The sequence below is a fragment of the Taudactylus pleione genome, unplaced genomic scaffold, assembly GCF_031769625.1.
Source record: "Taudactylus pleione unplaced genomic scaffold, aTauple2 ptg000749l, whole genome shotgun sequence".
In the NCBI taxonomy this organism is placed as follows: Eukaryota; Metazoa; Chordata; class Amphibia; order Anura; family Myobatrachidae; genus Taudactylus; species Taudactylus pleione.
Window position 1 is genome coordinate 787,429 of NW_028285151.1, and position 26,240 is coordinate 813,668.

General features: G+C 41.6%; 2 protein-coding genes across 3 annotated transcripts in view; one reads left to right on the top strand and one right to left on the bottom strand.

The window, feature by feature from the left end:
- Positions 1-7,355, bottom strand: part of PLBD2 (phospholipase B domain containing 2) — a 44,036-nt gene extending 36,681 nt beyond the window's left edge. The window contains exons 1-3 of the mRNA XM_088457272.1: positions 7,138-7,355; positions 5,901-5,994; positions 3,470-3,628 (exon numbers count right to left, since the gene is read on the bottom strand). Of these exons, the coding sequence (XP_088313398.1) occupies positions 3,470-3,628; positions 5,901-5,994; positions 7,138-7,349 (465 nt within the window). The 5' untranslated portion in view covers positions 7,350-7,355. The remainder of the gene's footprint in view (positions 1-3,469; positions 3,629-5,900; positions 5,995-7,137) is intronic.
- Positions 7,356-7,658: 303 nt separating this feature from the next.
- Positions 7,659-26,240, top strand: part of SLC8B1 (solute carrier family 8 member B1) — a 39,472-nt gene continuing 20,890 nt past the window's right edge. The window contains exons 1-4 of one of the 2 annotated variants that reach the window (XM_088457258.1): positions 7,659-7,815; positions 15,505-15,566; positions 24,041-24,170; positions 25,944-26,096. In XM_088457258.1, coding sequence (XP_088313384.1) covers positions 24,042-24,170; positions 25,944-26,096 — 282 coding nt within the window. In that variant the 5' untranslated portion in view covers positions 7,659-7,815; positions 15,505-15,566; position 24,041. Of the gene's footprint in view, positions 7,816-15,504; positions 15,567-23,902; positions 24,171-25,943; positions 26,097-26,240 lie in introns of those variants that run through there. The other variant, XM_088457259.1, reaches the window with a different exon arrangement.

Here is a 26,240-nt window from a genome sequence, read left to right on the forward strand (position 1 = left end):
AGGAAGGTTTAGGTGTATGAACCATTCATCTGTGACAAAAATGGAGCAGAGCAGTCGTTATTTAAGTGAAGCAGCCACAGAATCTTACACACAGCTGAAACAGAGTAGCTGCCATGGTGCCGAAACTGCAAAGTGAGAGCCAAATCAGAGCTAGCAATGTGCCCTGTTACTTAGCAGCAACCTAGAGACGGGAGGGAATCAGGTACTGAGCAGGATCATGTCCCAGGCAGTCCGATTGAGAGAGATTCCAACGAACGCATGAAGATGCCCTGATGGAGTCACAGTAGCCAGGGGAGGCACAGCAATAAAGAATTTAATAAAAACAAACCACCATCTGAACACCAGCAAATGATTTGCATTCGATGGTGGCAAACACTGGATTGCCACCATCAGATGGTAAAACCACTACCATCGGAACAAAAACATTGATGTTAGTAATCATTGGATTCCAATGTCCATCCCTACGCTGAACCTGCAGTCAGACTCTGGCCACCACTCCACCGCAAAGTGCTCTCTCCAGCGTGATGGTCATGCTCAGCTACATGCCTAGGGGGGGGGGGGGGGGGGGGGGGGAACAGGGAGGCACCTCCCATGGAAGTCAGCGCTGTTCTCGCACAGGGGCACCACAGTAAAGAAGCTGAACAGGTAGCCCATGAAATACATGGTACATTGTGCAAAGATGACATGGCTCATCAACATGTTTAGCAGCTAGGGAGGGGTGCACATGGAGGCTGTGGAAAAAATGCAAAGGTGCCAAAGCCCCAGGTACATGGACCCCAGTTGTCAACAAGGCACCGTGCAGGCTGGTGGCGGTTCCATAATGGTGTGAGATGTGTTCACATGGCATGGGTTCGGTCCGCTGGTCCGTCTGAACATGTCATTGACAGATAACCGCTACGCTGACCACTTACAGCCCTTCATGTAACCCCACAATTAAGGAATATTCCAGCAGGTTAATGCACCAGGTCATTAGTTCCAAGCTGTCCAAAATTAGTTCGAGAAACTTTTGGGGGAGTTCTGATGAATGGTGTGACCACCACATTCACCCGACATGAACCCAATCGAGCATTTATGGGATGTGGTAAAGAGTTCTATTAGCACCCAAGATCCTGTGCATACAAATATCAGGGACCTGTGGGATGCTATCAAGACTGCAAGGGTCAAGATCTCTCCAGAGGTCTTCCGTCCACTTGTGGAAATTATGCCATTTCAAGTTGCTGCACTTCGCCAGGCTAAAGAGGGTTCTACATAATACTATACATCTATCCAATGACTTGGCAGTTCAGTGTACTTCTAGATAGCAACAGCATTAGACTGCATGTATATATTGGTCTTTGACCAGTTATATTTATTAAACAGCTAGCAAACTATGGGCCTGATTCAGACCCGCTCGCAAGCGGGTCGATGGTGCCCAAGTGTGCATGCGCATGACGGAGGCGCCTCCGTCGTGCGCGAGACCCGAATAACGACGGCCAAGCCGTCGTTAAGGGTCTCGCACCAAAGGGGGCATGCTGTCGATGGTGATTGACAGCACGCCCCCTTTGGTGGGCGTGCCTGCCCAGACAGAGGCGTTCCCATGGGTGATGTCAGTGGGAGTGCTTTTGGCTCTGATAGAGCCAAAAGCACTCCTGGGCTTGCGGCAGCGAGACCCTACCGCAGGGTCTCGTCGCAAGCCCGATGGTCTTGACCATCGTGACCATCATTTTGGTGGTCGCTATATATTCGAGTGGCCAGGAGGCCGCTCCAAAAAGGAGCAGGGACGGCCCTGATTCAGAGCGAACGCTCTGTCAGAGCGCCCGGCTCTGAATCAGGGCCTATAAACCAAGTGGTATCCAACAGATGGAAAAAAAGAAAATGTTAACTCCTATATAGCTGTTTGTTTATTTAAACCTAATATATTGACACCTGTGTACAAAGTTCAATTTTTGTAAGTGGCCCTGTTTATTGCTGTTCACTACTCATCTATATTACTATTACTTATTATAAATGACGTTAAGTTAACATATGACCAACAAAAGTGGGTTTAATCAAGATTTATCATGTTACTAACCAGTCAGTGCTGTAGCTAGGGTAGTGCGGCCGGTGCCATCGCACATGGCACCACAGGTCAGGGAGCACTATTTGGGCCTGTCAATTTTCTGTCTATTATTGTTGCTTGTAGCTTCCTCTTATTTCATCCCCAGCATCTCCTGGCCTCTCCTATCTCTTCCCTGGCCCTTCCCCATGAAGCCATGGCCCTTTTTTGGGTGCATTATGTACCTTTGAAAGATGAGGGGGGCGCCAATGCTCTTTCTAGCACAGGGCACCATAAAGTCTAGTTACGGCTCTGTAACCAGTATACTGTTACAATCATTTATATATAGTTCAATTACTACACTATTCTTGCCAAATTTAATTTCATCTAACCTCACCCGACTTTATTCAGATTCATCATACAAGAGTTAGATTTCTTATCCACCATTCATTACCTCTGCAAATGGTAGACCGCAGAAGCTCAGCTCTTCACCAATTTTTTTTATTTCATTTCCACAGCATAGCTCCACAGTATACTTTCACATTCAACGTTTACACACGCTGCACACATACACTGACACAACATACTTACACACTGCTGCAAGAGGCCGGGTCCCGACGCTGGAGGAAGACGACAGCGCTTCAGGTGGTGAGAATTTACAGACTAAGCTAATTGAAAACTTCCAATTGTTTAGTCAGTCATTAAGAGGGGTGCCACCGGGGTCCCGTAGCATTTCTCGACCATTTTTTCCTAAAAATGTGGATTTTTTTTTTTTTTTTTTTTTTTTTTTTTTAGGAAAAAGTGGAAGTGCTCTGGAGTACCTCCCAATGCTCAAAAAAGAAAAAAAGAAAAACACCCCTAATTGGATGGCAAAAATCCCACACCTGCAGGTACAGGATTCTTGCTATTCTCACACCTAATTAAATAGCATTATATACACATCATTTGATATTGTTGCAAATTAATGACAGATTCCTTGTCAAACTCAGCCGTAAATAAAAGGGTTAACATTGTCAGCTGAATAGAGACTGGGAAATAAAAAAAAAATAAAAGCAAAAACACACACCTAGGTTCAAGATTATTATTCGTATTATCTACATAACTGCCTGCTAAGTTCTGTATCATCTCCAGCATGCAGGTGCAGTCGAAGCTGTCCATCAAACAGCTCCCACTGCAGCAACGACTTTACAGACCTGGATGGAAGAACACTCTACACAAGGAAGGAGTAAGTATGGGTGTGGTATGTTAGGGCGACAGTTCTCACAGACATGAAAAGGCTGACCTAATCGAAAGGTCGCCATGATTAGTATGTCAGCATTCATCTCGTCTACATGGGTGTCATGTTGGACATGATATTTTAATATATACCTAATAAAAAATTTACCCTAAAAAGAAAGATTTTTTTTTTTCCTTATTGATTTAGTTATTCAACATCCTCTCATATCTACACTGTACCTGGTGCCAATACTCCTGGTCTTCATTTTTTTCCATCTGTTCCTGCATCCAGGCTAGGTTATCCTGCAGATAATTCCGCAACCTCTCACAGTATGGAGTTTCATACTTATAAGGGCCACAGTAACCAACCATTGTATTCATCCAGTGCATGTAGATAAGCTGCATAACAATTAATCTTTGTTAAAAGCAATCAGTCATCAATAAGACATTATACAGCAATTACTTGTTTTAAAAATAGATTTGAGACTAAAGCTGGGTACACACCAACAAATATATTAAACGATCAGCCAATATATCTGGTGCCCGTCGGCGATACAGCGATACATCTGTGAACAATGTCGTTCACAGACATATCGTGTCGGCTGTGCTGCACAGCCAATGGGCAGATATATCTGTCCATCTGCAAGTGTGTACAGGTGGTCTGCCGACTGCCCGGACACATACAGCAGCAGTCGTGGGGAGGACAGCGGGACCTGTGGCTGTCTGGAAGATGATGGTCGTTCAGTGTATATGCACGACCACAATCTACAGATATATCTGCAGATCACTCGATCTGCAGATATATCTGCTAGGTGTGTACCCACCTTAAGAACACCAGACGCAGGCTTGGTCAGTCACCCAATCTACAGCAAGTAGCTTTTGCCCTCAAAGTGTGCCTTCCAGGACAGAAACCCACTATAGCACAATATATTTTAATACTAATGACCTTTCAACTTTAAGCCCCTGAAATTCTAAAGTTTCTGCTTTAAAGTAAAATGCAGACTGCCCCCACCCCCAGCTACAATTGTTAATCAGCTACCTCAAGTTCCAATTGTTCGCTAACAATTATATTTTTAAACATTTATCTTAAAACCCTTTAACCAACCATGCATTGCCACTGCAACTAGAGTAGCATGTGGTCCCAAAATACAATACAGGAGAAAAGCTTCAGGAAAATAAACCAGCAGCTTCTAGAAATAATACAACATGACTTCATACCTGAGATGCACTTCAGTGTATGCTAATGGCAGGGCCGTAATTAGGGTAGTGCGGCCTGTGCCATGGCACAGGGCACCGCAGGGCAGGGCAGGGGGCGCTGTTTGGGCCTGTCAATTTTCTGTTTATTATCATTCTCACATGTAGCTTCTTTTATCCCCAGCATCTCCTGGCTGCCCCTATCTTTTCCCTGGCCCTTCCCCATGAGGTCATGGCCCTTTTTCAAGTCTTATGTCCCTATTTGAAATATAGGGGGGAGGGGGGCGCCAATGCTCTTTCTGGCATAGGGCACCAAAAAGTCTAGTTACAGCTCTGGCTAATGGTGACCAATGTCTCTGAGCAAGCTTTTCTTAACTACTATATAAGGTTACCGGAGTTTAGATTGACTATGAGAACTTTATTTCCAGTCAAGAATATTGTGCAGGAGAGTCACAGCCCCCCTCCCCCCCCCCCCCAAAAAAAAACCCACTATCATTCGTTAGGGGTGATTTCAATTCAGTTCAATTTGAATGGCACCAGGAAGGATTTCCCAGAGTTATTCAATTGACTGCACTGTGCTCTGCACTTAGTCAGGACGTGCTGGTTACAAGTGTCTTAAGCCAGATGTCAAGTCGCGATAACCGGCATTCTCTGCCTTAAATGCCTGCTATGATGCTGTTAGTGCATGCACTAGGCCAGAAACCAGCACCCTTGTTTAAATGATTTCTGCTCGCACCTCAGGAGGGTGCGAGCAGAAATCCTCTAGTTGGGAGTTTACAGCACGGTCGATGGACAGACTTCCCGGAGCTATTCAACATTCTACTGAATTGAGTCTTCCCTAAATGCACTAGATTAGCTTTATACAACTGGAAAGATCTAATGTTCTTTTTAAAGCAGTACATCTCATCAACCAATAGTCAGTTGGCCTTTGCACCTTGACAGAGAAAGCCACATAAACTACAGTTTTGGTGGTTGCAAAATGGTTAGCATTACCACCTCACCGCACCGAGGTCTCAGTTAAACGCTCACCAACTGCGTGGTACTTCAGTTTCCTCCCACACTACAAAAATATAATAATAGGCTATTTTGCTGTCAACAACAAAAGTAACCCTAGTGTGTATATGTGGTAGGGAACATAGATTGTAAGCTCCACTGGGGGAGAGACTGATGTAAATTGCTATAAATACTCTCTGAAAAGTGCTGTGAAATATGTGTGTAAATAATCTTCCATTTGCTCCCAAACATTGGAAAACGGACATAAACTGTCATTCAGGCAAAGTAGTTTAACCAATTTGTCTCAGTGACAGTTTCCATTGTTTGGGAGCAAATGATTGTCATTTGTTCCCATAGATTCCCAGATTCAGTAGGTGGATGGTTGGAAAGATAAGTGTGTGGCCAGCTTTAGCCAATGCCAAACAAGGATATTTTCAACATAAGCAACACTAGCTTACAGGTGCATGATATTCTCTATACTTACCCGCTGAGAAACAGCAGCTTCAGCCACCCCTGCAGCATAAGCCTGGATGCTGTCATTATAATTTGTATTGCTCTCCAGCTCCAGAACAGCCCATCTGCAAATAAAACACAGTAATACCAGCTACACAATCTCACAGCGAGCAAAACACATTATAAAGAGGAATAATATTCCTACTGTGTGCAGAAATATATGTATCACTTCCTCAAAGTCATAACGAGAGATATATACAAGTATACTTTGTTTGCTGCGTTTCCATCACTTTACTGCAGACTTGTTAATCAGCTTCATAACGTCTGTGTGGTGGATAGGAGTTAATCTGCAGTGTTTATATGCATTTACAGTGTTTACAAACGTTATTGAGGTAGATGTTCAATGCTTTCTGCCCATTGATAGTAAGAGGTAAATGTTTATTCCCATCTATGTTTTCCTTCTACCAAAGTTGCACGTTCACTGCTCTGAGTGTTCCCTCTAAGTGCTGATGTTCAGAAGCTCAAACAAAACAGCCACTTGCAAATACTGCAAAACACTTCAAATCTTAAGTGCCATCTTGAAAGCAAACAACCCATGTGGTGCATACTTCTGTTCCTGGTTCAACTGAAGGCAAAATTAGACTGGTAAGATCAGAAAAGCTCCTGCAAATGTTATCCACATCTTAGAGAATTATATTTTCATCCTCAAACATTAATGTTTGGTAGTCAACAGTTTTTCAAACATCATTGGTTATGGTTCAATGGTAACATCTATCTTAAGCCAGATGATCAATATTTACTGTGTAAAAATGTCACAACAAAATAATGTATACTGGATATGGGGCCTCTAAAAACATCTTATAGCAACATTGCTCATAGAACCCTCTAATCTGCAATCACTTATTCTTTGTACACTGCTCATAGCACCAGCTATGGACACAGTTTTCTATTATACCATAGTCATTTCACACAGCAGTTACTTGTTCCCACCATTCAACTCAGAGCTCACAGCAGAGCTCCCTATACCCTTCCCCAGTGCATGCCAACCTGTTGTACGCAGCTCATAGACCCAAGTCTTCCAGTTAGTCCCCTACTCTCCATGAAACAGACACTGCCCATAGCCACATTATCTCCTTCACCCTATACAGAGCTCCCAGCCCCATCTTCCTCTGTACATACAGGTGACCATCCTGCCTTCATCAGTGCAAGCTCGCCAAGGGGCTGCAAGCACTGCCCATAGCTCTGCGATAATTGCGCCCGTCTCTCACCCATTCTCAAGGATGCTGTCCTTTAACACAGCCCAAGACACGGCGTCTGCCCTCTTCTCCGGCACGGTGCTGAGCTTCCCTGTCTGCGGGTCCAGGACGACCGAAACCACGGGGCTCTGAGCCCGGCTCGCAGCAGGCAGCCATACCGCAAACAAGAGCCACCAGCAAGAGGCTGCCATCTCGCTGATCACGTGAAGCAGTGAGAAGGTCATGTGATAAAGCCTCTTCTAGCCGACACCTGTGGGGTGGAGCCTATGGTTAACCTGTTAATGTCCGAGACAGTGTTCTACATCAGCCACATACAAATTTGCCGAAATTTGTATATCTGCAGCTGCCGGTGTTACAGCCAAGATAATATACATACCTGGTGTTACACGTTCACCACTCGTACTACTCCTAGCGGTAACACACAGCATCGACGACTCTGCAGTCTATAAAGAGACTGCTGCGCTCACTTTAAGTGAAACCACGCCCATTTCCTCATTTAGCGTGCAGTGGGCGTGGTATTAAGGATTCATGTCCTCAGCATAGTACTGAGGTCAGCTGATCAGAGAGAGCGATCGATGTAATATACTTCCCGGAGCAGCTTACCGTAGGTCCCCGGCATGGTTCTAGCTGCCGTGTGCTGCTTGTCCTAACCAGAGAGTGCCCGCAGGACCACCCCACAGCAGCACATAGGTAATGCATACTCTCTGCCCTGCTCACCTATTGGTTTCAGAATTTATTAAGATTGTTACATGTAGACTTCTCCTATGAGACCGTACCCTCTAGCATGGCCCCCTTCACCAGGTACAACATGCTCTGCTTCTGGACTTCCCACTTAATTTATGATTGCAGTCGTTTAAAGTTTAAACACAGTTCTCATTAATTAGTTCAACACAGTTGACAGTTATCATAAAGTAAGAGGGAAGTCCAGGAGCAGAGCATATTGTACAGGGTAGAAGGGGTCATGTTGGAGGGTCTATGAAACCCCCAGGGCTAGCTTTGTGAAAAGTGTTGCCTTATTCCTGCACCAAACATTTGAGGGTTATGTTTAGTAAATCCCAAGTTAAAGTAAAAAAACAAGTGTTTTGAATTCTTCTAGTTTTCCTCTTAAGACATCCTTAATGGTGAATAAAGTTTTTTTTAGAGATGTATAACCTATATTATTAGTACATATTTTATTCTTTTAGATTAGTCTAAAGACATTTTGATTTTAGGAAAGTAAATCTGTTAATACAATGGTGTAATTAGAAAAGAGATTCCCAAAATAATGCAGAGATCAATGTATCAAAGCTTGAAGTGAGATATATATCACCAGCCAATCAGCTTCTAACTTACATTTTGCAGGCTGTGTTCAAGAAATTATAGTTTGGAGCTGATTGGTTGGTGATATATATTTCACAATTTTATCTCGCATCAAGCTTTAATACATATGCCCCCAAGTCTCTATTAGACTTGCAATTTTTACATGTACAGTACTCCATAAGACATACTTAAGGTGTCTAATACATACAACTGTTTTCCTTCTGTTTCCAGTATAGTAATTGTTATGTGTTGCTTGTAAAAGATCTGCAGGATATTTATAAAAACTGCATGTTTTCTTGTTCTTTTTTTATGTACTGCTTGTAATTGTTACAATTTATTAATGGCAAAAGTATACATCAAAGCAAATTATTTTAAACCGCAATCCTGATTTTTAAATGTGGAAGGTGTGTATATATACTACTACATGTACAGTGCCTTGCAAAAGTATTCACCCCCTTTGCATTTTTCATGTTTTGTTGCCTCACAACCTGGAATTAAAATGGATTGTTTGAAGGTGTGCATCATTTCATTCACAGAACATGCCTACAACTGTGAAGTTTTGTTTTTTTTTGTTTCTTTTTTTATATTGTGAATCAAACAACATTTAGGACAACATAACAGAAAACTTCAGCGTGCATAACTATTTTTAACCCCCTTATAGTCAGTACTTTGTCGAGCCACCTTTTGCGGCAATTACAGCTGCCAGTTGCTTTGGATAAGTCTCTCTATGAGCTTGCCACATTTTGTCCCTGATTTTTGGCCATTCCTCAAGGCAAAATTGCTCCAGCTCCTTCATGTTGGATGGTTTCCGCTTGTCAACAGCAATCTTCAAATCTGACCACAGATTCTCAATTGGAATCGAGTGTTGCTTTAGCAGTATGCTTCGGGTCATTGTCCTGCTGGAAGGTGAACCTCCGTCCCAGTCTCAAATCACAGGCAGACTAAAACAGGTTTTGCTCAAGAATATCCCTGTATTTAGCACCATCCATCTTTCCCTCAACTCGAATCAGTTTCCCAGTCCCTGCTGTTGAAAAACATCCCCACAGCATGATGCTGCCACCACTGTGGGGATGGTGTTCTTGGGGTGATGGGATGTGTTGGGTTTGCACCAAACATAGCATTTTCCTTGGTGGCCGAAAGTTCCATTTTAGTCTCATCTGACCAGAGCACCTTCCTCCATATATTTGGGGAGTCGCCCACATGCCTTTTGGCAAACTCAAATCGTGTCTTATATCTATCACTAAGTAATGGTTTTTTTCTGGCCACTGTTTCATAAAGCCCAGCTCTATGGAGTGTACGGCTTATTGTGGTCACATGCACAGATACACCAGTCTCTGCTGTGGAACTCTGCAGCTCCTTCAGGGTTACCTTTGGTCTCTGTGCTGCCTCTATGATTAATGCCCTCCTTGCCCGGTCTGTGACTTTTGGTGGGTGGCCCTCTCTTGGCAGATTTGTTGTGGTACCATGTTCTTTCCATTTGATGATGATGGATTTGATGGTGCTCCGGGGGATCATCAAAGATTTGGATATTTATTTATAACCCAACCCAGAATTGTACTTCTCAACAACTCTGTCCCTGACTTGTTTGGAGAGCTCCTTGGTCTTCATGGTGTGATGCCTCTTGCTTAGTGGTGTTGCAGCCTTTGGGGCCTTTCAGAAAAAGTGTGTCTATACTTACAGATCATGTGACACTTAGATTTTACACAGGCGGACTTAATTTTACTAATTATGTGACTTCTGAAGGTAATTGGTTGCACCAGAACTTTTGAGGGGCTTCATAGCAAAGGAGGTGATTACATATGCACATGTCAATTTTCAGAATTTTATTTCTAAAGATTCTTTTTTTATATTTTTTTTTTTTTTTCTCATTTCACTTCACCAAATTAGACTATTTTGTGCAGATCCATCACATAAAATTCAGATTAAAAAAATAAATAAATTACAGCTTGTAATGTAACAAAAAAGGTAAAAAGCCAAGGGGGATGAATTCTTTTGCAAGGCACTGTATGTGTCAAACTGTCGCTTGTTAGTAGATCTGAATGGTGAGATGGGTTGGGTAAGGGATCCTGATGGTCAAAATGCCGAAGGTCAGACTACCGACAGCAGCATCCCGACGGAATTTGCTAAGTATACTAACCCCAATCTTTAGCCTTAACCCTAACCGCACCCTGCCGCAGCCCAACACTAACCCACCCCCTAGTGCCTAAACCTAACCCCAATACCCACCGTCTGGATTGTGACCATCGGTATGCCAGTAATGCCACTGTCCGGATTGTGACCATCTGCATTCTGACCGTCGGGGTCCTGATTACATCCCAGTGAAAGTGGTATCTGTCAGTAAGGGATGTCCCTGTCAGTAAGGCTGTGTGTGCATGCGTGCAGCTACTGTGTGGGGACAGTGTGTGTGCGTGCAGCTACTGTGTGAGGGCAGTCTGTGTGCGTCCAGCTACTGTATGTGTATGTGGCTATGGGGGCAGTGTGTGACGCTATGGGGGACCACTCAGCCTTTCTGTGATTTACTGATAAGTGTGATCACATCTGTGTGCAGCATGCAAATGCTGCAAAAGGCAATAAGAGGCCATACTGTGTGGGCATAGTGTGCAATAAGGGGCCATACAGTGTATTTAATGGGCAATAAAGGGGCCATACTGTGTGGGCATAATGTGAATTGGTATTATTGTGTGGCTACACCCCCTCCATGTGACGCTACACCCCATTTTGCACGAAGGCCCTCACCCGGCTGCTAGTTGATGCCACCCGGCTGGCAACATTTTCTGGGGAGAACACTGGTGATATATACAATAAATTAAGTTAAAAAAAAAACAACTTAACCCTTCTTAGATTTTCTACAAGTCCAGCCTACTTCGGACTAGAACAATTGCTGAGTAGCACTAGACCCTCCTGATACCCCTGGTCTGTGAGTACCTGGGCAATGCTTTTAAAATATATCGCACACTGTTTTGGCATTACAAGGGGCAGTGTGCACCAGTGCATACTTGCACTTGTAGTGCAGCAAGAGTAGTATTGTAAATAAAGAATAGTGCCCCATGGCCTGAAATAATTCATTACTATTGCCGCCTTAATTATTATGGCCCTTGTAATTTATAAATAAATATTTCTTCCCTACTACTTACCTAAAATCTTCCTTTCTTGGTCTGATATAATTCACTCTGAAGATGGTTAATTCATATAGAAAACAAATTCCTATGGATGGAGCGATCCACTCTCAAGGGACACCCAACTCACAGTAACGTAAGCTTCAGTGAACCTGACAACTTGATCAGACAGCCACCCAGAAACAGCCTTTTATCTATGGTAGGCAGATTCTTATTTGCTACCCAGCTATTAAGTAGCCGGGAGCATCGGCGCTTATCGCATTGTTTGTCGGGTGCTCCCTTGTGACAGTCTGTTCTGTTTTTTGTTTTTTAATTTTTATTACTTAGTCATATGGACTATACATCTTTACATTGGATTATGTCTGACTGAGATAGGAAGATGATTTGTGTTAAGTATTTAGTAGGGAAGCAACATTTCAATTATGTGACCGTAATAATTTACTATAAACCCATACAACCTCCTAACATGGGATGAGCAGCCGGATCTCTTCTCGGTACAGTTGCCTGCTATTGCTATCATAAGATTGGCAGTAGTGGTCATCTTACACCCAGTTTTATCAACATGCATAGAATTTTCTCACATATGTGTATATACTAGCGACCCACCCCGGCTTCACACTGGAGCAATATCCTCTCCCCAAAGCCTCCGGCATCTCATAACAGCCTACGCTATGTCACCACAGTCCCCTGCATCTCACCACAACCCCCTGCTTCTCACTCCTGCCCCGTGCATCTTACCAGTGTCACCACAACTGATGGAATCAGATGGTTACCAATCATTGATGTTTTTGTTACAATGGTAGCAGTTCGATGTTTGCCACCATCGAATGGAAATCATTAGATGGTGTTCTGATGGTTTTGTTTTTTTATTTATTAATTCCTGATAGCAATGCCTCCCCTGGATCCTTATTGGCTACTGTGTCTGCATCAGGGCATCTTCATGGGTTAGTTGGAGGCTGTCTCCCACTCTGTCTGCCTCAGATGTAACCATGCTCAGTCCCTGACTCATTCCCTTCTCTAGGCTGCTGCTAAGCAACAGGACACATTGCTATCTCTGATTGGCTCTCACTGCCTCAGAGAGCGAATCGGAGAGCAGCCCTTGTCAATGCAGCAGTCAGTAACTCACACAGCACAACAGTTTTGTTCTGGGACTTGCTTCAGTTTCAGGTGCTTTTTCTGTTTCAGCACCCTGGCCAGCTCCTATACAGCAGCTTGGTGGAAGATTTTTTTTCTGTGACTTGCTTCACTAAAATCTTCACTGCTCTGCTCCTTTTTGTCACAAATTAATGTTTCGGACACCTGAACCTTCCTCAACCAATGCTGCATAGAATAATGAAAACCCCAATAAAATCCATCCAGTGGTTCAAGAGATTGAACCACTGGGACTGGAAGCTATCATTATTCTTGACACTGCACTACTTTGATAAGTATTGACATGCCATTGAATATCTAGAAATGCAGCTAGTTGGCTTTTTTCTACTTTAAAATAAATGTATTGATTTTTTTTGCTACAAGGCTGGTGTGCTCGTTTACTTTGACCACTCCTATGGATGCAGTTAAGTTTTTTTTTTTTTTTTTTTTTTTTTTTTGTACGAAGATCTATTGACCCTGCACCCAATTATTGAAACAATGTGTGCAATTTTTTTTATGGACTGTGGGCCTGATTCAGAGCCGCTCGTAAGCAGCCGCTCGTTCGCTCCGAGCGATGTTTGCCCAACTGCGCATGCGTACGGATCGTTATACTCATGCGCGAACCAGTCAGTGTGGTCGAAATTCATGTGCTCGCAAAATAGCGAATGCCTGATAATTTGAGTGACAGAAAGAGGCGTATGTGGGTGGTAACAGGGGAAGGTGCTTGAAAACGGGGAGTGGAGATCCGAACACAGGCGTGCTTAAAGGTCAAAACGGGCGTTTTATGGGTGTGCATAATTAAAACAGCAGCATCATTGACCACGTCCCTGGGTTATTTTATAGCCAGAACTGCTCGCAAAATTGTGGTAGCAAAAACCAACCACAAGAATAGCGAGCAGTTCATACCCTGGTCGATGTACTCGATTAATCTAATAAATAGCGGACATGACGTAGGATGCGAGCGGCCAGGGGGCGTAGTTTCCCAAAAAACGACCGCAAGTTTTGTTCGCTCGTTCAGACCTAGAGGCGTGAACAGACCGCAAAGAGCGAACGGTTCATTTGAATAGCCACCCCTCCTTAGCACCAACTGAGACACCAAACGATGTTAGCTCCAGGCAACCCCAAACATGTTTTGTCACACAAATGGACTTCGTCAGAGAGAATTTGAAAGGAGAGAACAGAAATGAGAATTTGGGGAGAACAGTTTTTTTCATGCTTTCTTTAAGGCCAGAAACAAAAATCTATTTGTATATTTATTTTATAATCGCTAAATTGATGGTTTTCAACCACACTAACCTAGTATTTGCATTTTTCATCTCCAAATTAATCGAAATCCATTTTCAGTTGATTGATTAGAATAGGAAATTGAGACCGCAATGGCTCATTAGCCAACAGGTAACAAGGTATACCTTGGGGTGTGTTAATTCAGTCCACCTACTAAATAACGGCATTATTACATTTGGCTAATATACTGTAATATGTCTGCAGTCAAATTGGAGACACATTCAGTCTATTGAAAGTTTTGTTAAATGTCTTCCCTTTTATTGTATCATGTATTTTTATTGAGTGCAAATAGCAAGTGTTAGCCGCTGGCACTGTTTTCTACGTAGGAGGAATCAAAGGCACCGTTACATTAATGCTTAATCAGCAGGGATGTGCCGTCAGGGTAGGCAGAGCGCCCCCTGTCATACACCTTAGATTTTCTATAAAAAATTATTAGAATAATATAAAGAAGATATTTCTAACTTATAAACATCTTTTTTGTTTATTGCAATTATTTATATAGTTAACACTTACCAGCTTGGTGGAGCTCCCTAGGACTGCAGGGAGATGAGAGATGAGGAAGCAACAGCTCAGCCTTGCTTCTGTATAGTCAGACACTGCTTGCAGAGCTGGGGGTGGGGCCACACCATGGGCAGTAAGCTGCATAGAAAGAAAGCTAACAGAGGTATGCCTCTGAGTATGGGTGGGGGGGGGCATGCCTTGAGCACTGATGGACACCTTTGATGTGTCATGTAACCAGGTAGTGCACTGCAGTGTTTAGAGATCGGAGCTCAGTCAGCAGAAGCAAGAGAAGACACAGTGAATCAGGTAGGATAATTAATGGCCAGTGAAGCTTCGTGTAGTGAGGGGAGAGTTAGTGAGTATGGGGTGAGACAGCCTCCCAGCACTCAGACCCATCTCCATGTGTGCCCAGCCATTGACCTCACCGCATGTCACTGCATTTGAGAATGCAAAAAGTCACAAATGGGGATTGTTAGGAGCAGATATTAAGCAGCTCTGATATATCTTCAGTATTCTAGTGTTAACTCTAGTTCCGGCGCTGGGCATGGCGCCGGACCTAGAGAAAGGGCACATCTGTGCTCGCCTGAAAAGGGGCGTGTATTTAAGATGCGTCCCCTTTTTGGCCCTCTTGGGGGCGTGCCCAGCACTTGCTGCCCCCAAGCGTTGCTGTTAGTGTGAATGGATGCCGGGTGCATCCGCTACACCACAGTATTCCCCCCACCCATGGGACACCGCGACCTACCGGTGTGAACGACACCCGCAGGCTGTTTCAGCGGGGAGCCGCACCGGAGGCAGGGTGCTTTTTGCCCTTTAGAAATATGGCAGGGGCAGCGCCCCGCTAAAAAAGCCTAACTGTAACGCTAGTATGCATTAGATTCACAAAATATCTTCTCCTGTTGGGCATATACAGATATGGTAACTAGCCTGTGGGTGATCTTAGTGAGCTCTCATTAAAATATGCACATTAATTTTATTTATTTATTTTTATGCTTTTTTACATTTATTAATTTTCCATTGTTACATTTTTATTTTTTTTTGTCTTTTGCAGGTTACACTATATAGAACTTTGCTGTTCTCCATTTACCAGAACCTTCCAAGCATCTGACAGTCGTAAGTAAATGTTTGTGTGCGTTATGCTGTTTGGGCCTGTCAATTTTTTTTGTTTATTATCATTCTCACTTGTAGCTTCATCTTCTTTTATCCCCAGCATCTCCTGACCTCCCCTTCCTCATGAGGCCATTGCTCTTTTTCAGGTGCACTATCTTATGTCCTTATTTAAAAAATGGGGGTAGGAGGCGCCACTTCTCTATGGCACAGGGCACCAAAAAGTCTAGTTACGGCACTGCGGCCAAGCATTCATTCACAGCATATTACTACTTCCAGCCACTGCTCTGTGTAAAGATAAGGAGTATCCAGCTTACGGCCCCCCGTAGTGTGGCCACACTATCACAGCGGACTGACTATTAACAGCGCGCAAATAAGTGTATCTAGCTCATATATGGAGAGGTAATTAACTGTGTTTAAAGAAACCTATTGCATGTTTCAAACTATATTTCTCATACTGGGATGCCAGTACTAAACAGATTATCTGTTTAACAAGTTTTTACAACTGACTGGTTTGCCTGATCTGTTGAGGAAAATTCTTCCTAAAGAAAGCTACATGTTTGCTACATGTGCTTACATCAGATTCACTAACTATTTTGTTGCAGATTGTAACAGTGACCTGATGCGCTGTACGACTTTGGGAAGCTCAATTAGCCATTTTTAGTATTTTATTCCATATATTCTGATGAAATTGGATCCTAATGTCAAATGGGATAGTGTTGATATTTATGTGAACCTTCTCTTTATGGAAAGATATTTTTGTTTTGATTAAACAAGCCGCCTGTTTATATAATAAAGAGAAAACCATTTAATGAATTATTAATATTAACAAACCATAGTATCAGCGCAGTGATTATAGTTTTTGTATTGTTTTTAAAAATAAAAATTAACCTATTTATTTTGTTCTAAAAGAGCATTGTCCAAGTCATCAATCCCTTTGTCCATTACATTCTAAATATTGTCGCTCTGATTTTTGCTGTCTTCAGCATGGAATCCTTGATCTAGCTATGCTCGGATTGTGCAATGTATACACTGGCCTGGCCACTTTTGCGTTTCAAGAGCTAGCTTTTAAACTTGGTACTTCTAGGTGAGCGTCTGAGAAAACGTCTCAGGTAACAGTGCCACTCTGATCTGGCCATTGAAAGCTCATGGGGAAAAAAATAAAAAACAGATTGCTTTAAGTGCCGTCCTTGCATTTCTATTTGCAGGTAAGACCACTTATATGCACACTTTTTTGAGGGGGGGGGGATTTCCACCATGCACATTTGCATGTGTGTCTGTAGTCCCACAAAAGTAGACACAACCCTTTTTTAAGTGGATCATTTCTAAAAGCTGAATGTGGGCTTTCAGTTATGTATGGCTCGAGAGATGGGCACATTTTACGCAGAAATAATTATGTTGCAGTTAGTGACTATCACCACACAAACTGTAGGCAAATCAAGTTTCCCATTCTAGAACTGAAAAGTAAATTTTATTACCGAACCATAGAAACATAAGCCCTGTGTCACTTATTTGCACAAATGCACGTACTTGTCTGACGCATACAGTTCAAGTTGCATGCCCCCTGCCCAGTCCTTGGAAGGGCCTCAGAAAACAATCTGCACCTAGTTATTCTGTTTTTGTTGTAGATTACTGGTTGGTTTACCCTTAATGCATGTGATGAGTCAGGAGCACTTGAGTTTCTCCATGGTTTCCAAGTGTACTATGCCCACTTTTCAAACTTTTACTTAAACTTGTTTTTTTTTTTTGTATTGACTGCTTCAGCCCTCTTTTGAGTCCCTTTGGAGGTGTTACAGATTACATGGTTTGCTTGTGCTCTTTTACAGCTGTACTTTTGTTTTCTAAACGCGCACATCCACTATCCGATTAAACAGCGATTGAAGAGTAACAACATCGTTATCATTCAATCGCTCGTTAATCGGGCATGCAAATGTCAAAAACAACCAGCGATGCGCACTCCCGCTGGTCTTTTTTTGACATCTATCATTGCCCAAACATGCTGGTCAATCTGCCGATAACGACAGATTGGCCAAGTTCGGGGATGAGGGAGGGTGCCTACACTGAACGACTGATCGTTCAGTGTAGGCACAGCACAGACTGTGAAACGACAGCATGATTACAATGTCGTAATCGTGCAGTAGTTTCACAGTCAGCTTTAGTAAAGGGGCACATCCACTAAGCAATCTCAACTTAATAACCGAAAGAAAGAGAAGTACTGTCTTTTGTTGGGGCACAATATCCGCCTATATAGTATAAAACTTAACTTTTAATAAGTAAATGGTGTAAGACAGGGACTAACAAGACTAGACAACAAATAACAAAAAGAAGCTAAATATCCAATCGATACATAGGAGAAGGTATCAATGACCGTCATGTCTCAGATAAAAATAGTACATGAGGGCATAGCAGCATATAAGTGACAGTGATCAAACTATGCCTAGTAACCAATGATATGTGCTATTATAGCGAGAGTATATGATCGATTTGATAGGTGAACACATATAAAACAATGCATAATAATTGAACAGATAAGCTCTGAAATAAAGACTGGAACATTCATCCGCAGTATCAATACATGATGACCAAAACAAGGTGCCGGGTAAATTCAATAACCAATAGGGCACTATGTAAATGTATAATTATTCACTTTATGTAGGTGAGCATATATGGGTCACCATATATTGGTGTCAACACACTAAAACACAGAAAATTATGACCGGTATCAAAAATGTTTGAGTCAAAATTGAACAGTCTGGTATCTCTCACTGTAGATGAAAAAAGAGAAATCTAACCAAATCGTGTGTGTGTGTGTGTGTGTGTGTGTGTCATATGCAATGTGGACTAAATGATTCCACCAACATAGATCTTGTAGATATTTAACCTTATATGCAGTACATATATCTAATCATCCTGTAACAGGTAGTAGTCCACAAACTATATATCAAAGGTGAATCCAGTATCTATGACAGATTCATTATAAATAGAGATGACGCAGTAAAGGTACCACTCACTTAAGGTAAGGGGATAGGTGGCTTCTGTATCCTATGTACACCAGTATTAAATGGCATATGAGCGGACCCACCACATATACCATGAGGGTGTGAGATTACGGACATATACTGTCACCCGTGTATGTCCACCTAAAGCCAGGTATATAAATACTGGTTTACTGGTGGAACACTAGGGGAGTGAGAATATCCAGAGATGAACAGTAAGTCATAGCAAAATAAATAACCATCCCTGTCAGATATAGGAAAAGATATAATCAGCTGATAGATATTAGTGACAATTGGTACTATTAGCACCATGAAAGGAAGTGAAAGAACGGAGCAGCGCCGTTCTCTGCAATAAACACACCTCACCCCACTGATATCAATAGACAGCGCAGTGGGAACAGAAAATTAAGTGGTGCAGTCCGGATGTCCATTGAAAAGGACAGGGGAGATACCTGTGTGTGTGTGTGACGGCGGAGAGTTCAGAGAGCGGGAGTCCCCACATGCACTCCGGGGGCTCCCAGTAAACAAGCAGCAGATGCACGTCTCACCTACAGCTTCGTCAGTGAGCTCCGTGATGTCACGGAGGGCTGGCCTCTTTTGTGTACACATATGGCCAATTGGGTGCAGGGCTGAGAAACAAGTCTGTTTCTATTGGCAGTCAGCCTGATAGCCACGTATCCATGGTGACTGATCTCCGTAGATAGTACTTGAGAGAAACTAAGTTAGTATATTAGGAGAACTTGGTTAAACAATGAGTTGAAGTTATTTATATGAAACAGTTACATTATATAAAGAATAAAAATAAATAAATGGATAAATTAACAAACAAAAATGTATATCATAAAATATACAGAAGGATAAATCCAAAGTCATTATATAAAAGTACAGTGTATGTCTATAAATATATTCTTAATAGTCTAATGTTGGAAAAGGTGGAAAATATATATGACATAGAGTCAGGTCCATAAATATTGGGACATTGACAGAATTTTCATATTTTGGCCTCTATTCACCACCACAATGGCTTTGAAATGAAACAAACAAGATGTGCTTTAACTGCAGACTTTCAGATGTAATTTGAGGGTAATTACATCCAAATCAGGTGAACAGTGTAGGAATTACAACGGTTTCTATATGTGCCTCCCACTTTTTAAGGGGCCAAAAGTAATGGGACTATCAACTCAAAAGCTATTTCATGGACAGGTGTGGGCTATTCCCTCGTTATTTCATTATCAATTAAGCAGGTAAAAGGTCTGGACTTGATTCTAGGTGTGACATTTGCATTTGGAATCAGTTGCTGTCGACTCTCAATATGAGATCCAAAGAGCTGTCACTATCAGTGAAGCAAGCCATCATTAGGCTGAAAAATCAAAACAAACCCATCAGAGAGATAGCAAAAACATTAGGTGTGGCCAAATCAACTGTTTGGAACATTCTTAAAAAGAAAGAACGCACTGGAGAGCTCAGCAACACCAAAAGACCCGGAAGACCACGGAAAACAACTGTGGTGGATGACAGAAGAATTATTTCCCTGGTGAAGAAAAACCCCTTCACAACAGTTGGCCAAATCAAGAACACTCTCCAGGAGGTAGATGTATATGTGTCAAAGTCAACAATCAAGAGAAGACTTCACAAGAGTGAATATAGAGGGTTCACCACAAGATGTAAACCATTGGTGAGCCACAAAAACAGAAAGACCAGATTAGAGTTTGCCAAACAACATCTAAAAAAGCCATTACAATTCTGGAACAACATCCTATGGACAGATGAGACAAAGATCAACTTGTACCACAGTGATGGGAAGAGAAGAGTATGGAGAAGGAAAGGAACTGCTCATGATCCAAAACATACCACCTCATCAGTGAAGCATGGTGGTGGTAGTGTCATGGCGTGGGCATGTATGGCTGCCAATGTGCCTGGTTCCCTTGTATTTATTGATGATGTGACTGCTGACAAAAGCAGCAGAATGAATTCTGAAGTGTTTTGGGCAATATTATATGCTCATATTCAGTCAAATGCTTCAGAACTCATTGGACGGCGCTTCACAGTGCAGATGGACAATGACCCGAAGCATACTGTACAAGCAACTAAAGAGTTTTTTAAGGCTAAAAAGTGGAATGTTATGCAATGGCCAAGTCAATCCCCTGACCTGAATCCGACTGAGCATGCATTTCACTTGATGAAGACAAAACTGAAGGGAAAATGCCCCAAGAACAAGCAGGAAGACATTTGCAGTAGAGGCCTGGCAGAGCATCACCAGGGATGAAACCCAACGTCTGGTGATGTCTATGCATTCCAGACTTCAGGCTGTAATTGCCTGCAAAGAATTTACAACAAAGTATTAAAAAGTGAAAGTTAGATTTAGGATTGTTTAGTTTGTCCCATTACTTTTGGCCCCTTAAAAAGTGGGAGGCACATATAGAAACCGTTGTAATTCCTACACCGTTCACCTGATTTGGATGTAATTACCCTCAAATTAAATCTGAAAGTCTGCAGTTAAAGCACATCTTGTTTGTTTAATTTCAAAGCCATTGTGGTGGTGAATAGAGGCCAAAATATGACAATTCTGTCAATGTCCCAATATTTATGGACCTGACTGTATGTACATAGTGATAAATAAAGTGTAATACAAGAGGTGAGTAATTGCTATATAGTATATCATTAAATATAAAAGTAATTACGACCGAATAAGCAGTGCAACATTAAGTACAGTGAAAACAAAAGAAAATGAATATAATACGTATAGTGTAGGATTTGAATATTATGATGAATGGAATAAAATAATAAAATTATATAATAGGATATTAATAAAGGCTAAAAAAAGGAATTGATGTATGAGTCATACAAGTTTAAACAAGTCCCTATAAACTTATTGTTGGGATAACAAGATAAACAGATGGTCTCCTAGAGAGATCATATAATCAATATGAATTTAAACCATATAGTAATTGTGATGTTGACGTATCTGAAGAATTAAATGCAGAGGAATTGGAGATGTGGGATGTGATATATTCATTTAGCCTAAAAGGTTGCACGGTCTGTAATTTAAAGGTCCATTCACTCTCTTTCTGTAGGAGGACCTTAGTCGGGTCACCTTCCCTAATGCCTAGTCTCACGTGTTCTAAACCAAAAGCTCTAAGGCTTGTAGGAGAACCACCATGTTTCTTCAGGAAGTGTCTTGCCACGGAGGTAAGTTTCTTTTTCTGGGAATCAGTGGCAGCATTTCTTATATTACCAATATGTTCAAGAAGTCTATTCTTAAAAAGTCTCGTAGTCATGCCTACATATTTCTTATGACACAGGCATTCCAGACAGTAAACCACCCCAATGGCATTACAGTTACAATAATACCTTAGAAATAAAGCAATTTTTTAACTGTAATGCCATTGGGGTGGTTTACTGTCTGGAATGCTCACTTACATAAAGTGAATACCCGGCACCTTGTTTTGATCATCATGTATTGATACTGCAGATTAATGTTCCAGTCTTTATTTCAGAGCTTATCTGTTCAATTATTATGCATTGTTTTATATATGTTCACCTATCAAATCGATCATATACTCTCGCTATAATAGCACATATCATTGGTTACTAGGCATAGTTCAATCATTGTCGCTTATATGCTGCTATGCCCTCATGTACTATTTTTATCTGAGACATGACGGTCATTGATACCTTCTCCTACGTATCGATTGGATATTTAGCTTATTTTTGTTATTTGTTGTCTAGTCTTGTTAGTCCCTGTCTTACACCATTTACTTATTAAAAGTTAAGTTTTATACTATATAGGCGGATATTGTGCCCCAACAAAAGAGAGCACTTCTCTTTCTTTCATTCGACTATATTTTACTCTCATGGGTGCACCTCCTTTTTGCTATTATTGCGCTGGGATACATCTCTTGCAGTGACTTCCTTCATTATAGTGGAGTTATATCTGCCTTCTTTCTCTTTATATACATTGTTTTTTTGGTACCAGTGCTTAGGGTCTCCCCGTACCCCTTTTTCCTAAGAATTTCAACTTAATAACCATCTGGATAACATGTGCCACGGCCATTGCCGGGGAGCGTTCCCATGGAACCCTCTCCCGGAAATTTAGGCAATCTGTAGTCTATAGGCTACAGCGGCTATCGCCATCTAGAGATGGCGAAAGCTGCTGGGGACAACTCTGGAATGAGACCCATATGAGGGCTGCGTCTGTTGTCAGAAATGGAGAGACTATGGCAGATCTTGGAGATATCTGCTGTGGTCCCTTCTTGTTACATCCTGGGGAACCTTAATGGTTACATGTAAGTGCAAATATTTTTTAATAAATAGTTCCCTACATGTGTCCGTTTATATGGTATTGCACGTATGATATGTCAACTTCCACTGTCACTATGTATATATCTGTGTATTTCTTGTAAGGCGCTACAATTACTTTGCGGTGTCTTAACAATTAAATAAAAACACATGTACAGGAAAATGTTTTCTTAATGAACATTCTTCTGTCTTGTATGAATAGACCTGTCTAACCGGATTTACTGTATACAGAGCATTGTCACTTCTGAATTACTAATATGCAAATTAACATACTGAACACTTTTTGTTATAAACTTACATAATTATGTATGTGTGATTAGAAAGCAATAGATGGTTTGTCATCATTCTTATGAAGTGCAGTAATAATCTCTGGAGAACTCCAACTACTGAAATTTAATAAGGAAAACAAAAAGGCAAAATGTTTGCATACTTTTGTACTGTGATTTACTATACTTATGTTTCTTCTTTCTCATAAATTGTAGTCCCTTTATACGTTTATAGTACTTTTTGTTTTTGTGTGTTCTACATTGATTGCAATGGAGATAAAGGGCAAAATTTACTAAGCGGCGGGTTGTAAACACCGGCGAGTTCTATTCTCTTCTAAACCCCGGGGGGTTGGTGGCGGTTTTGCAGCGGTTTCTAAGTAACAGCCCTGTTCTATTCTAAAATGTGTTTTGATGGCAGTTTTGCAGTGGTTTTGGCCTTAGTAAATCTGCAGATAGCCAAACCGTAGTCAAAACACATTTTAGAAAAGAATAGAACAGGGCTGTCATTTAGAAACTGCTGCAAAACCGCCACTATACCGCCGGGGTTTAGAACCTGCCGCTTAGTAAATTTTGCCATACCATACACAAATTCCCAACATGCCTTGACACATAGGTAGTGTAGTAAAATTCATTATAGTTAGAGCTGTCCACACTATTAGAAATGGGTTATCTTTCTTGTGGCTTTTCTCTGTCGGGCTAGTGACATGATTCGGGTGTGACTGCTTATTGATGCTTTTACTTCCTCCTGTCTCACATGACTTTGCTCCAGGAAGGAACAATGTATATACTACAGCAGTGTCTGTGCAGGAAGCTGGCCACACATTAATAAGAGGGGCAACGATGACGGGCAGCATGAAACATGGGGTTGGTATTTATGGGATTTCCTTGGAAATTAACTTTTAGGTTCTTAAACACTTAGGATGCCCCTGGCTCCTCCACAATGGCTTCTGACTACCACATCTGTAAGTCACAGAGACCTCAACATCCCACTGTTCTTGGTTCTTCCAAATTCAGAAAGAGATGGGAACTATACTACAGAAGAAGTTGACGTGAGTATATATATATATCCTTATTCATATGTCTTAGTATGGATTCAGTGTTTGCATAATCATACAATAATGTCTTTTTTGGGGGGTTTTTTTGGCTGGAATTTAATAACCACACAATTGAAATGTCCCTGCTCATTTTATACTGTGCTGCAATATATTTATCAAAGCAATTTGGAATATAGTGAAGGTCTGCAGTTCAAAGTCATCTTGTGACCTGCTGTATGCATTTATTATGCAAATACACTTGCGCTCATCATAGAGTAAAGATGCTCCCAATTAAGGGCCGGATTCAGTTAGCCGCGATAACTTTGCACAAGTGAGGACTTTTCGTGCGTAGCGTGCAATACTATTAGCCACGGCTTTTTACAGGTGTGAAATCTCCATAGGCAAAAGCTGCAAAAAGTTTTCACTATCTCAGAGCAGGTGATAAGTTGTGCAAAATCACTATTTTTGGCCAAAAATGTCAGGACGGTTCAGAACCCCTTGGCTAACCCCCCCTTAATGACTAATTAGGCAAAAATAATTTTTCAATTCGGCCAATAATATGTAATTTTTTGGGTGGAAATGTAAAAAGTGGTGGAAAATTGGATTAAAGTAGTGGGTTAGCTATTTTGGGGGGGCTGTATGGATGGGACAGGTGATTTTGGGATTGCAGGTGCAAGTGTATAATTTATTTTTTACTGCACTTTTTTGAAACAAAAACATACTTACAAGTCACCCCCAATTTAAGGACAACATTTATTTTTCCCAACAACTATTGCTCCCTATCATTTTTTTCACTGTTAAATAAGGTAGATATTTTATTATTTTCTATCTCCTTACGACAAGACCCGGCGATGGGGCTGCAAAGGAGACACTTGTACCGGGCTTCGAGATTCAGAGGGGCCCCGAACCCTCAAATTTCGTGAGCCCAGTTCACGTGTCCCCTTTGCCTCTGCCACTTGCAGTGTAAGGTCATCCAGCATGAGTTAGATCCTCCCGAGGGGCTGGGGAAGAGGGGTGTGTGTGACAGACTAGGAGAGGGGAAAGGGGGTCCCAAAAACATGAGTGTACCGGGCCCCAAGATTTCTGTTGCCGGCTCTGCTTATAACTAGGTAACCATCTAAAAACCACTTCACGCTGGTGCCCTGTATGATGAATTTGGGTTGTTGTAAAACAAAAGGTGACTGCGGATTTGAAACTGGGTGGGCAAACTGAGCATTATTTTAGGACAACATATAAAAAGTGTATTTAATTGAAAGGGGTAGAGAGATGCTGTTTTAATCTGACAAAACTTTGCCAGTCCTCTGCTCCCGAGTATGTAGAGAGGTTGTTAACACTGATGTGCCTTGGCAGACTATAAAGGCACACTGGTGCTAAAAAAAAGGCACTTTGCGGAACACTTCCTAAAGCAGTTGCTACCATGTATTTGTTTGAGAAGTGAGTAAGTAGGTGTGAACCAACTTGTTTTGTTAGCTGACCTATTACTATAGTTTTCTTTATTTATTTCTTTTATATCAGTGTGTTTGTGCTTTATCTATACTTTGTGCACTTGGAGATATTTTGAGTAACCTTTTCCAACAGCTGTTCTCTGGAAGTGCCAAACTAGTCCCTTTCATTTCCATATACTGTTCATTGCTAGTTTTGTGCATAGGTTGAGGTGAGAGGAGCATTATAACCATATTTTACAATCTTCATATTTGAAACTGTAATGTTAACAAAGAAAAAATCTGCTCTTTGTAAAGTAAGTGAGTCCTGATTCTTTTGAGGTGTTTTTTCTTCCATTTTCTGCAGTGTCAGCAGGTGGGGACGTTAAATTCCTCCCTTCGCTGTGACTTCATCAGGAACACACCTGATTGCAATGGCACCGAAGGATACATTAGTTACCTGGATGTGGCGTTCTGCAGGTTTCCTCCACAACTATTCCCCCTTGCTATCTTCTTGTATGTAAGTATATATTTGTATGGTAGACAGTCAGGACAGTTGCTCTGCAAAGTGGTTAGTGTACTAATTTATATTTGTATGGCTGAAAGGTTATGAAAGTACAGAAAGTAAACAAAAGTATTTTTTTTCTTTTTGGGAAATAAAATT